Here is a 13463-nt window from a genome sequence, read left to right on the forward strand (position 1 = left end):
TAAATTGCACATGCAAGGGCAGCTGCAGGCAAGGGCAAGCAAACTTAAAATAAAATAGTACAACTTTTAATGTCTTCTTGTTCTGTGGTCTGGCTGAACATAGATCATCATCAGCATTTCATTACTCTTGAATACACAATAGTTGTAATCAACACTATTGCATATTTTTGATGGGATAAAACAGACTGAATTATTGGTATAAAGAAGACAAAACACAAAACTAGACAAGTAGTTATCTAACTACATGAAACAAGTTAGAACTTCTCTGTATATAAGCATTAGTTCTAAGTATAATCTCTGTTTTAGGAAATAAGCTTTTACTGGTAAAATTTAGAATTTTAGACATATCAGCTCTAAATCAGAGTTCAAACCTGCTCCCACTGATGTATATGGCAAATATTCAGTTATATTCAGTGGGAGAAGGATCCAAGTTTGTGTATAATATATAAATAAATAAATTACAACAATAATGCATATAGCTGTTCAGGTAAACAGTTCAGTGCGCTTTAGTTAAGGTTTTTACTTTAGTTATTGCACATCCCATTCAGACATACTATATGTTGTCAAGCAGACAAAACAAATACTAAGATTCCATCAAAAGCTGATGCTGTCAATGTTAGATTGGATCAAAAATAACTGAAGTACAGACAACTGCATCCAATCTTTCTTTTCGCATTACATAAAATCTCTTTTCTTGTAGTGAAGTTTCTCATTGAACAGCAGGGTATTGACGGATATTTCAAACGGACAAGCATTCTCTACCCAAGTGAAATACTTAAAAATATTTAAATTTAATATAGTTTCAGCCAAAATTACTTCAGTTCAGGATTCAATCCCAGACAAATTGCCAAAGCTTTCCCTATTACTTTGTTTTTGAATGACTGAATGTTTCTATTTCTGTACATTACCTGGAAGTAAATCAGTATTAGCGCATTCAGTAGTTGCTGGTTGACTGTCTCTCACTTGACCTTCCTGAGTCAGTATCTGATTCTTACTGGCTTCTACAGGTTTTGCAGAGCTGCTCTTTTGCACATCAGAATTAGTTTCTCTCTGATGAAGATCCAAATGACATGGTCTTTCTTGAGATTTTGCATCATTGTCTAAGTATTTATTGCACTGGTGAAATTCACTAGCCACCTCGTTCTTCATATTTACTTTTTGTTTTTCTCCTGTACATGGACTAGCTGCTGAATATACATTCTCTGGGCAATTTTGTTCAGTCATTGAAGCACCTTGATTCTCCTTCCCTGGGATTTCAGTGCCATGAAGATGTAGGAGAGAACTTTCAGTTTTATCCGATCTATTGTCTCTATCCTTATGCTGTTTGGAGTCTAGGAATCCATCTTCAATTTCCAGTGAGTATCTTGAATAAGAAGTCTTTCCATGGTGCTCTTGAGAAACACTGTCAAATACTTCTGAAGGAGTAAGAGAATCTATTGAATGCTGATGTGAAGTGTGAGTTTCCACTTTATCATCAGATCCCAATTCTTCACATTCATCTACTGAAAGTAAAACAGAACGTTTGAAATTTTTAGTTTTAGAAAACTCTTGACTTGCAGTATCATTTTCTGTTGCATCTTCAAAAGCTAAATTATCAATTCCTTGGAACTGTTGAGTAGGAACATTTGATGGAGGAAAGTTTTCTGCAACATTCTCTGCTTCAGATCTGTCATCTTCTGTTTCATCAGCAGAAGAAGAAACTTGGTCTGCTTCCTGAGTAAACTGTGCATTACCAAAAGTAGAACTTTTGCTTTCTCTAGTATTGGTCCTTGCACTTTCTTGATGGGACCAGATTTCAGGTCTTTTTCGTGGTATTTCATCATCACTCGTTGAATTAACACGGAAGAGATCAGAACCCTCTTTTTTCATTTTCACTTCTATTCTTAGGCTGCTGTCATAAATTTTTAATTCCTCAGGTGTACTTGTGTCACTGCTGCTTCTTCCAAGAAAATCGTGGCATAACATAGTGCTGCATTTAGAAATGCCTCTTTCATTGGATCCTTCATCATCCTGAGAGCCTCCAGCATCATAATCTTCTGATCTTGGTTTTATATCATCAGAGGATGTGGTTGCACTGCCAGTATCTGACTCAGGACTCTCTTTTGGATCTAGTGCACCAGTACTCCAGTGGTCCACAAAGGGAATTTCTGCATTTTCTTGGTTTTCTGGCATTTCTGTAGGATCTATAGGCTCTGTGTAACTAGGTGAACATTTTTCTGTTATTTGTTCTGTAGAACATTCCGAAACATCATCTAAATCTGCTGTAACTGATTTGTATTCAGTCAAGGCTGATGTATCATGCAGCTCATCAGCTGTAAGAAATCCCTCCATATGAATCTGAGGAGATGTCTCATCCTCTTTACTGGTTATTGTTCTGGAAAAGCTTGGTAAAGCATTTTCACTGTAGTTAAGGTCTGTTTCAGAGTTTAATTTATTACTTTGCTTAGTACAGACTTCAGTTGCTTTTGAATGTTTCACCAGTTCTCCTGAAGCAGTAGCCTTTTCATTCGTTTCCTTGGAAAAGTCTGAGTATCCATCACTGGAAGGCTGCGCATGACAGTGAAATTCAGCTGCATTATCATCTTTCTCTGTATCTTCAATCTGTTTAATTCCAGTCTGACTTCCACAGATTTGTCTTGCTTCCATTTCATTTTGCAGTGAAATGTGCAGTTTAGAAATAGTTTCTTCTGTAATTAGAGGAGAAGAAGATTTGGATTGTATTTTGTATTCCATATTTTCAGAAGGATCTGATAATTTTTGTTTATTGGGTTGACAGGATGCCAGCAGTTTATCTTCACTGCTACTTTCCATCCCAGATTTTAAAGATTCACTTTGCTTTGCAGAATAGCATTCATTACTGTCATGAAGCTGACCTGTCACAGCATCAGCCATGGTTTTTTCAAGTTTCTGTCCTGAATTTCTGTGCTCAGAGGTGGGCACATTCTTCTGGACAATAGGAGATTCACTCCTTGAATGTTTTTGGGCAGAAGACTGAGATTTTAATACAGATTGCCCAGCCATTTTTGGTTTTGGGTCTTTGTTATTCATCATCTCGGCATGCTTTGACGGAACCAAAGTTTTAGGTGTTACTTTTGCGGTGGCTTTTGCTACAGGTGTTTGTGACTGCTTAATGCTCCTCTTCTTGGCTGAAGGATGTTTTTCTGGGAGTGTTGTCTGAACCAGATGTTGCAACACATTCTTTTCTTCATTATGTTTTGGAGACATTCCTGATTTCAGTGAATTTGGTGATTCTCCCTGAGGTCCTGACAAACAGTAAAAAAAAGACTATAAAGGTTGTATATGCTAGTCAAAGTATATTCACCAAATTTATGTTAGTGTTTGTTTATGTTGAGAAGCAAGTTCTCAACTTTTTATGTAACTTAGGGATTTAAGGCTTGTTAAAGAATTAAGAATTGATATCTTAAATAGTAGACAAAAATACCATCTTGCATTTACCTGCCATCTTTAAAACTAAAGCACTTCATAGACTATACGTAAAGGAATTACTTCAACCTGTAACTGAAGTAGTAATGACTGGAGTAGAAAGCAGCAGCTATCTAGTAGTGCATAGAAGCACTGCACAGCAGCTTAGCACAGGAAGTGATGAGTACTGTATCCAATTTATATTGTAGAGGAAATGAAACTAGGCAGAAAATAATTACATTAGTTATAATGGGATTAGAATACCAGAATTAATGTCCCTGCTCAGTCAGAAAATACTGCCATATCTTTAATGACCACAAATTGACAGGACCTGTGTTTTCTGTACCATAATGCATTTAAGATAATGTAACTTGAATATTTTTTCTCCCCCCTCAGTAAGTGCCAAGTCCAAATGGGATTAAAGATTGCTCCATCCTTAACACTTTGTATCTTTATAAAGCAGGGTTTCCTGTCTGTGGTCTACAATGTCATTTCCCACACTTGATATAAATAGCTGTTGAAATCAAGTGTTCCTTTGTGGGGTAGGTCAGTATCAGTAGCGCTACTGCTGGGGGGATCACCAAAAAAAGGGAGGTATGAGCTAACAGTTCATAAAGGAGTCTGCAGTCCAGATCTTTGATGCATATTATAAATGCTTGACCTACAGAATTTCTATTGAATTCAGTCATGGTTCCAAGTGCAGAAGTGCAGAGGATCAGCAAATAAAAGACTCTGCAAAGCAGATTAAACAAGGCGAAGAAAACAACCGGCAGTGAAGACCATCTTTTAAATATTTTGAAGTTGACACACATTCATCTGCATTTTACAGTTTAGGATTGTCACCAAAAGTGAAATATGGAAAACAAACAGAATTGTTCTGTAGATTTTGCCAAATGCTTGCATGAAAAAAGAAAAAAAAAGAAAAAAAGACAAAGATTTGCGTAACAATGGCAGACTATTTCATTGCCGTACGAAACTTTACCTTGGTTCTTGGGAGAACTGGTAGGTGTGTTTTGAGCCTTTTGCTGTGCTGCAGAATTGCTACTCACATTCACTTTTTTCTTTAGAACAGCTTGTACATTTTGTTCATTACACCCTTTTCCAGTTGATTTTTTTGTCAGACTGCAAAGAAATTACTATATCCATTATTTCCAAGCTTAAGGTTTGGCAATGTTTAATTACATTTAAACAAGCAATATATGTGTTTTAATACGCACACATATATAAACATTGAAAATGCAACCTAAAAGGTATACTTTCTGAAAATAAAACCTGTATGTATGTATATATTTTTGTAAATGACCCATTTCACAGTGCTTCAGCTGTCTTCCTGTCCAATTTAATCTAAGCTATCCCAGAAAGTTTAAAGTAAGTTTACAACACCTTGTGTAGTAATTAACTGTTCCAGTATGCAGAATTCTGAATGACCTATAACAATTTTAAAATTATTCACATGGAACAATCAAACACAAAAGCCAAACCAATTTTATCTTTACAGCAATGTTTCCAATATCTAATTCAAATTGTTTTGCTAATAACATGTAATAGACAACCGTTCTCAGATTAAAAAGAACATGTTGACTTAACAGTAAGTTTAACAGTTCACCTGAAACTTTTTTCACAAACATATATACACACACACATACATACATATAACACAGCATATTGGTTTGTAACATACCTGCTTGTTGTGACATTAGCCTCAAGCTCAGTCTTTTTTTTTTTGTTAGCGACTCCATTTGGTGTCTTCACAGATGGCTTTGTTTTTACTATTGTAAAGTAAATTCAAAGTTAATTATAAGGGGAAAGGCATTGCATATAAGTACTGAAAAAATAATATATGAAGATGGGCTATTGAAAACAACATAGATGCTAAACTTGTAAAACTTTTACCATTTTATATGGCTATCAGTTGATAATAAAATTAAGTCAGTTAATAGAGGAGAAATGTAATATTCTTATCTCAAGTTAATATTAATTTACAGGGGAAGAAGGTGACTCTCATCCATCTATAGATTTTTTTAAAGATTCCCAGGCTGGTTTTCAGTGTATGCCCAGCCTGGGACAAATGTTAAAACAAAAAAAAAAAAACAAAAAAAAAAAAAAAAAAAAAGAAGAAGAAAAGAATAAAAAAAAATTACCAGTCTGTTTTTTCCCTTCCTCTACCAGTTTATCCTCTTTGAGTTCCTCTGCCTGTTCACTGGCAGTCTGGATATCTATGTTTGAGTTTGCTGACTTGCTGGAAGTTCCTGCAACAGTCACTAAGGAGGGAGATTCCTTCCCTGTAGGTTTTTTCAACGGTTTTGTTTTGATCTGCACGCTTGATGTTCCTGTCAGCACTTTCGGTCTGGCACCTGCAATTTTTCCTTCATGGTTCTTTAGTCCTTTGCCACTTCCGGAATTTTTTTGTCCACTTGCAGATGATGTCTTTTCTATATCTTGCTTGGTAAGCATGCTTTCAGCCTTCACATTTCCATTATTTTCTATTTTTGTCTTTATAACAGCTCTAGCCTTTGGTGAAGAGGCTTTTTCCCCAGGTTTTGAATCCTTAGTAATCTTGGAAACCATTTTTTTGCCATCTTTCCCTTTAACATCCTCATGCTTTGAAGCCTTATTAACAGTGTTTCTATTGGTGCTGGACGTATGTCCAGATGCTCCTAATCCATCAGATTTCATTTTATCCTGATTAGTGGAAGAATCTCCCCAGCAATCTTTCTTGCTGTGTTCTGTCCAGGAAGTATTCCTTATAACAACAGATTCGGTAATAGATTTGTTTAGCTAGAAAAAAAAGCATCAGGGAAAAAAAAAAACAAACAAAAAACAGAAGACATTTATAAAAAACTATCCATAATCTTTCATTTCTGAAACACAGCTACTTTTAAAGTAGTACATGAATCCAAAGCAACAAGATTCAGCATAAATTAAAAAAAAAAAAAAAAAATTAGCTCAGACTTCTGGCTTTCAAACATATAAAAGTACCAGAAATAACTAAAATGCCTAGTAAATCTCATGTGAAATACTGCTCTATATGGAGGACATAGAAATATCTAAGTAGAGTTTCACTTTTCCTTTGGACAAATTACTCTGTAATATTTATTTATATTATTAGTGTCTGCTGATGAGTTATATGTGCATATTTTCCAAAGAGGAATAAAGAATATGAATTATTACAAACAAACCCCCCAAATTAATTTATAATACATGTGATGTTTTTAATCATTACCACCAGTGTACCCACCAGATAAATGACAACATTTATTCTCTCTCTCAGGTAAAGATACAAACTGAAACATCGAGAATTAAATGCATGAAATGGAAACTTTGAGATACCAGTGTCATTGCAACATATCCAAGACTATCAAATCATGTCAAACCCATACTGTTTTTCTACCAAACAGTAATATAGTTTTGAGTGTGAGTCTCTGTAGAAGAGTTGTTGAGGACACTGAAAAATATTTTTTCAGGGCAGGGAGCGTAACAGACTCAGTGCTGTGGTGGCTTGTGATAATAGCAGAGATTCATTAGCTCAGTAGCAAACCATTTGCTCTGGGAAACAGATCAGTTTCATTACGTAGCAACAGGGGAATGTGAGATTCTGAACACAAATTCCTGTCTTTTATTTGAGATTATCTGTTTGAAAATGTAGCAGAGCATAGGCTGAGTCCTAAGATGTTTCCAGTAATGGACATTACTGATTCTGCAGAAATAACAGTTCATGAAAAAAAAAAATTTTTTTAAAAGCAAGTTCCATTAAGTAATACTAGAAATTAATATTTAATTTAAAACACATGATGAAAATAATTTTGTTTGCAAGCTTCTAAGTATTTTTAATGTTTGGATATAAATGTTTACCTGAGAACTACTGAATACAGGTTTTTTACCAAGTCTTCGGTCATCACCCTTGTCAAATGCAGCTGTAAAAGAAACAAGTGGTTTCTTTACTATTTAGCAGGAAAGAAGGGAGACAGAAAACAATCCAGCCTACTCAATTAACATAATCTGAAATCAGAAAGCAGTTCTTTGGGTCCTGTAATTATTCTAGGAAGGCTAATTTTGGTGACATGGCAAATGTTAAGTGGAAATACATGGTTTTATGCTCAGAACAAAAAATGTGGTATCTGTAATGAGGTCACATGGCCATAAGCACATTGTTTAACTGTTCTGTTTCCCCATTTCCATAGTAAGACACACTTTTGTTTATCCAAGCTCAGCTCACTTAAAGCTTGCAGTGCACTGAGACCTTTGGAAGTGTACACAATTTACAAAAAAAGAGACCTTCAAATTTAGAGTACTAATGACTTTTAAGTGATGTACTGTAATTTATAGAATATTTATTTATACTATTTAAAGAAGACATTAATTACATTAAATTACATTAGTTTTCAAAAGTGGTAAAGCCAAAATATCTAAATGTACACAGTAAGATCATAGTGCCTCTTTAGATAGCATGCAGCATAATGTCATGAGAGTTATCCCTGTGACTGTCATGTGGAATTTTCAGGCAGTGAATGCCCCCCCCCCCCCTTTTTTTTTTTGACGGGTCTACTCTGGAAGGGAAGCATTTTTCAATAAAGCCTTTAAATCAATTGCGCTTGTACAATACAAAAAGGATATTTATAGACACTGTACAGACCCAGAATCGATAAGGTTTCATTTTTGTTTGTACTAATATTTCAGCTGGAAAAAGGTTTTCCAAAAATGTATTAACAAATTTAAGCATTCAGTGCCTTATGTTGTGACATACTATTTATACATGGATACATTTTTTGTATGTATAACACAAATAAAAATTCTGCTGAATTCTTATTGAAGATACTAAAAATAATTTTTATATAGGTCTGTAAAAATCACACAAAAGGTATGCTGAAAATGGCACCCCAGGGATCTAATCCTTTTTCTAGCAATGACTCTGCACATTAATACATACCAATATATTAAGACAAAATCCATATAAACTTGTGCCTAAGAAAACACAAGACACATTGTGAATGAAAAAACCCCACAATATCATCTGTCTTATTTTGGCATGTTTCCTCCTCTATTATACCCTTCTAATTCTATATAGGTTAAACCTCTAGAAGATAAGCCACCACCAGAAATCTTTAAGATGAAAGTTGATTTAAGTTATCCTGGACATAATTCACCTGAAGATTAAAATCTGTCTACCAGTATTGTGTAATCATTTTGGCTGTAATTAAAACCAGATAATTTATGCAAACATTTCAGCCTGTCTGTTTACATATAAAATGTATGCTAGCTCAGAGTTATAATTTAATCTAAAAGAAAACAAAACAATTTCTGGCAAGATGGACTTTGGACAACTAAGGCACACCTTGGTCTTACATATTTTTTTGTATTGAAAGCACTAGTGCAAAGCAGCCTAAACATTCTTTACAATAAGGACATGATCATCCTAAAAATAAAACACCTCAAAAAAAACCCCAACAAAACAAACAAAACCCCACACACTTGTTTCTAAAGACAGCTCCTGAGCTTCTGAAGGATTTTATAATCCAGAAAGAAATCATAAACCTGTTTTATACAGTAGCAGTGAAATGTTATTTGACTACATCCCTAAATCATGCTTAGAAAGACTGTCATTGCATCCTTCTCTCAGCATGTAACTGTAGAATAAAATTTTCATCTACTTATAGGCATAAACAATTTTATAACTATCATATCCTAGCTACTAATGTCTTTAACAAAAAGGACACCAAAATGTTTATTTCTCTTTTGAATCAAAAGTCATTTGATTTTAGAGAAGCCTTCAACACATTCTTTTATAACACTGTACTGTCAAAGCTAATATTCAACCATAACCCGAACTCCATCATCAGTTCTGCATCTTCAGAATACTTGCGTACTTCAAAACAAAGAAACATTCAGAACAAAACCTCCTTTTTCTTGGGAGTGCTGTCTGTTAAAATTTGGAGAGAACAGTATGCAGCTCCTTAGGGGCTCTCTGCAGTAGCATACACAATATCACAATACCAATCAACTGTGAACTCAAGCTATCTGCATTTACTCACAGTGCATGAGATAAGCATTATGCAAGAGACAAGCAATATTTATACATTATGGAGAAAATAGTAAAGGATAGAAACTGAATTCATAGAACAGATAATCTGTTTTGTGCAAATTTAATTAATCCACAGTGCTTATCTCCTTAAAAATGAGACAGATAAGGTTTTTAATCCTACTGCAGTATTTTCAATAATTTAGAGTAGCTGTAAATAAGAATAGAATAAATCTACAGGGTTTTGGTTCCTATTACATACACTGCTAAAAAGAAAAAAAGGGGGAGACTTTTCACAGAAAATGACTTACTGATTTCTATGTTTGAAACAAGCTAAGCATGCTATCATGCTTGTATTCTAAAATACCACTTCAAAAACCTAGAGCATCACAAACATTGCTTTAATTTGTATCTGGCTCCATAATACCACCACATTTTATCTACTAAACAAACTGCTAAAAAATTCTAATGCCATTTGATGCCAGGCGTACCTGCTTGTATTTTATGTTGATGGTCTGGCCTCATCAGCTTCCAGCTTTCTGTGTGACGAACAGCATAAAAAGACTGAACCAGGAAGACCCAGAGCTTATCACGCAGAGCCTGGATCTTGCACGTAAAACCCTGTGTTCAAGTAACAAATCAGCAGCTGGCGAGGGGCATATTGTCATAGCAACCAGTCATTATTCCTTTCAGAATCTACTTACTCCCTAAGCTAGATCAATGATGTCATCACTTATATTTTATAATGGTCTGGTGGATGGAGATGCTGGTTTTGAAGGATTATTGCCCACCACAGTGATTTTTACAATACTTTAGAATCAAGGCATACTACAGCACTAGAAAACACCACATTGCTCTTTTTCCCCTTCCTTTCTTTTTTTTTTTTTTTTAAAATGAACCCCATAATAGCTCTTTACTGTCAGCTGTGTCACAACAAGGTCAAATACTCTAGGGAAAAATAATGTATCTGATTAAATTTTCATTGCTTTAACCACGAAGATCTACAATAACACCAGATTGCAGTAATTCATTTTGCATTTATTTTTGATTCTTTGCTTATAGCATCATTCTGGATTTTAATCAGTATGTCATGCTATTCATGAATTATCCCCAGCATTACAGTCAGCCACAGCTTAAATATCATTATTTAGATTGTGCAGATATACATGGTATATTACACATATGGAGACTGACACCTCCCCCCAATCTGAAAAACCAGACCCTAGATTAAGAGGCAGTCCTTGCTTCAGAGGACAGTCTTAAACAAAAGCAAATGTAGCTGTGACTTAGAAAAAGGGGGGCAAAGATACATAGAAGGAAAATAAGCTCTCTTCCCCTGTAAATTTAAGGTAATGCGACATTTTGCTAAGTTTTTTCTCATCACAAATTTAAAGTGATAGTAAAGATGAGCAGAGCAGTGCTGCCCATGGGACTTACATTCTCAGTAATAGATAATAATTTTTTTTGTTGCCAGAGATAGGGTTTCTCTTTAAAGGAAAAAAGTGTTAATATCCAGTAAACAAATGCCTACATTTTCTGCACTTCCAACAGGACCTTGGATTTATGCAGATGCCACCTGAGCTCAAACCGCATCATCTGATTTGAAGCACTGCATGAAACAATACCAGAATAGTTTCTCCTACCAACACTGCACATTGAAAAACCTACCATCTCCTTCACATTTGTGGAGTCCAACAATGTATCCACAGCTACAAGAAGCAAGCAGCTATTTTCATTATTAATACTTTTTTCAATTGCATTAAAAATTAGTTCTAGAAGGTCAGGTTTGCTGCTCATCGCCTGTGCCTGAGGAAACAACAAAAGGCAGCCGTTTAAAACAAAAGAGTGTACTTCGTATGCAAAAGCATTACTGAGCAATCTGCTATCACGCTGTGCAGGAGGTATTCCAAAGCTGAGCATCTTCCTTTGTATCCATTCCATAACCCCACCCCTCTCCAGGCCTCTAGCAAATCATCCTGAGGCTTCTCACTAACCCAAATTTTAGGAACAAGCACACTGATGAATTTACAGCCACATGCAACTCTAGATTCAAAGGCAAAATGTTTTAACATCTCCCTATTTATTTTTTTAATCCTCTATACATATTAAAACAATCTTTCTTGGGAGAAATGAACCAGCTAGATGACTAGGTATGTTTTTACTAGGACCTGCAGCATTGCCACATTCTTGCAACTCGCAACAAAAATCAGTAGAAGTTTGAGTATACTGCTAATACTCATAATCATTCTTGTAAGAACATGCTGTTGTTCTAGGGGTCTGAAAGCTTTTTGGAAGCTTATGTATATATTTACCTCTTTCCAACATAGAAACTGTCCCAGTAAATTCACTAGAACTTTTGCTTAACAGAGGCACATAACCAGAACGCAGTATCAACCCTGCATATCAAAGTATTAATGTGTTTTAAAACCGCAGTGAAAAAAAATAACCAAACCACCGCCAAAAAAACCTGAGCACTGCCAATTTTTTTTTTAAATTTTCCATAGAATTGTACTTTAAAGCACAAGTTGAAACTATTTTGATTATTTAGCAGCCTGAACTATCCAAAGTGTGATACAATTCAATTTATTTGGAAGCATACCATAACTTGAGGGCACTTTTACCTGCAACAAAATAGAGAAGCCTTCACTTTGTACTACATGTAGGAAGTTTGCCACAATAAATGTTACACATTCTTCTTGTAGCCTAGATGCCAAGGCCACAGCTGTCTCTGTCCATTTCACTTGGGGAAGACTATTGATCAGCCGGTCACTCTCCATCAAAAGGAAAGCAGCATTCTTGTTGTTCTTAAAATAAAACCAGAAATTAGCCTGTTGCCAAGTAATCATCTAAAGAATTGCTGCTCTAAAATAGTTTCTGTTCAGTTACTTAGCACTTACACAAGGATCCAATCATGTACTAATTTCCCTTCTTTAAGTAAATTTGGATTTTGATAATTCTGAACATTATACCTACCTTTGAAACTAAAGCAGCAGAAGAAAAATCTACTGCTTCTGTTTTGCCTGCTGAAGTTAGGCAGTAAAGTTTTCAGTGGCTTTTACTGTTATTTTTTCAACTGTGTATCATTACATACTGCAGTCCTGAACAATGTAAGGCAAATGTTAATGGGAGAAACTGAATAGAGAAGAACCTTTTAGGTCACTGAAAGATGTAGTAAAATGGGGAAGTGAAAGTTTTTGGTGAGTGTGGATGGCCTAGCATTTGGGATACAGAAATACCCAAGCATTTTCATAGTTATGAATCCTTTTGCTTTATTTAAAAGAGTCAGACATCAAATACTTGCCTTCCCAGATAGAGTTTTAATTGAACTTACACCCTTTGTTGTCTAATGTTTCTCTAAGCAACATAACTGTTATGTATATAGTTACATTTAAAACAAACAAACAGATTTGCTAATATTTATTCCCCTGGTCTGTGTCTTTCATGCACTACATGCATGCATTGCATCAGCACGGTACCTGAAGGCAACTTCTACTGGCTAAGACATCACTTAAAAAGACTTGCAATTTATTGTTATCCACATTAGAATGGATTGAAAGCTCTACTCAACATGGCCTAGCATGTCACTGATAAATTATGCAGTAAGATCAGTAACACTGGAGAAAGCAACAATTCAGATAAATATTTGACACAAAACCCCCTGCTGTAAATTCAGATTATAATCATGTTTGTCCCATGCAAAGTAGAAAGAAAGCAGGGAGGATTTTCCTCATGCATATTATAGTCAAAACATAAAATCTGGCCAGCCATTGTTCAACTGTATTGTATTATTTTACTCATCTGTGGGCAAAACCAGTTTACTTCTATGCATATAAGGTAGATGAAAGATTAAGTATATGCTTATTATTTGATCTTGCACCCACTGGACTCAATTACAAGTTTTTTGAATTGTCCAGAATTCAGCCCCTGCTCACAAGGCAATAAGCATTTACTCCATTAGACACTTCCAGTGAAATAGAAAATGCCTTAATTGACTTCTAATTAAATCAGCACTTTGTAGGAGTGG

General features: G+C 35.1%; 1 protein-coding gene across 1 annotated transcript in view; it reads right to left on the reverse strand.

Annotated features, from left to right (window-relative positions):
* BTBD8 (BTB domain containing 8) overlaps nt 1-13463 on the reverse strand; it is a 44266-nt gene that overhangs the window by 8538 nt on the left and 22265 nt on the right. The window contains exons 10-17 of the mRNA XM_075039017.1: nt 12061-12243; nt 11108-11245; nt 9931-10060; nt 7276-7337; nt 5565-6201; nt 5105-5192; nt 4406-4545; nt 909-3263 (exon numbers count right to left, since the gene is read on the reverse strand). Coding sequence (XP_074895118.1) covers nt 909-3263; nt 4406-4545; nt 5105-5192; nt 5565-6201; nt 7276-7337; nt 9931-10060; nt 11108-11245; nt 12061-12243 — 3733 coding nt within the window. The remainder of the gene's footprint in view (nt 1-908; nt 3264-4405; nt 4546-5104; nt 5193-5564; nt 6202-7275; nt 7338-9930; nt 10061-11107; nt 11246-12060; nt 12244-13463) is intronic.

The sequence above is a fragment of the Buteo buteo genome, chromosome 10 (assembly GCF_964188355.1).
Source record: "Buteo buteo chromosome 10, bButBut1.hap1.1, whole genome shotgun sequence".
Classification (NCBI taxonomy): domain Eukaryota; kingdom Metazoa; phylum Chordata; class Aves; order Accipitriformes; family Accipitridae; genus Buteo; species Buteo buteo.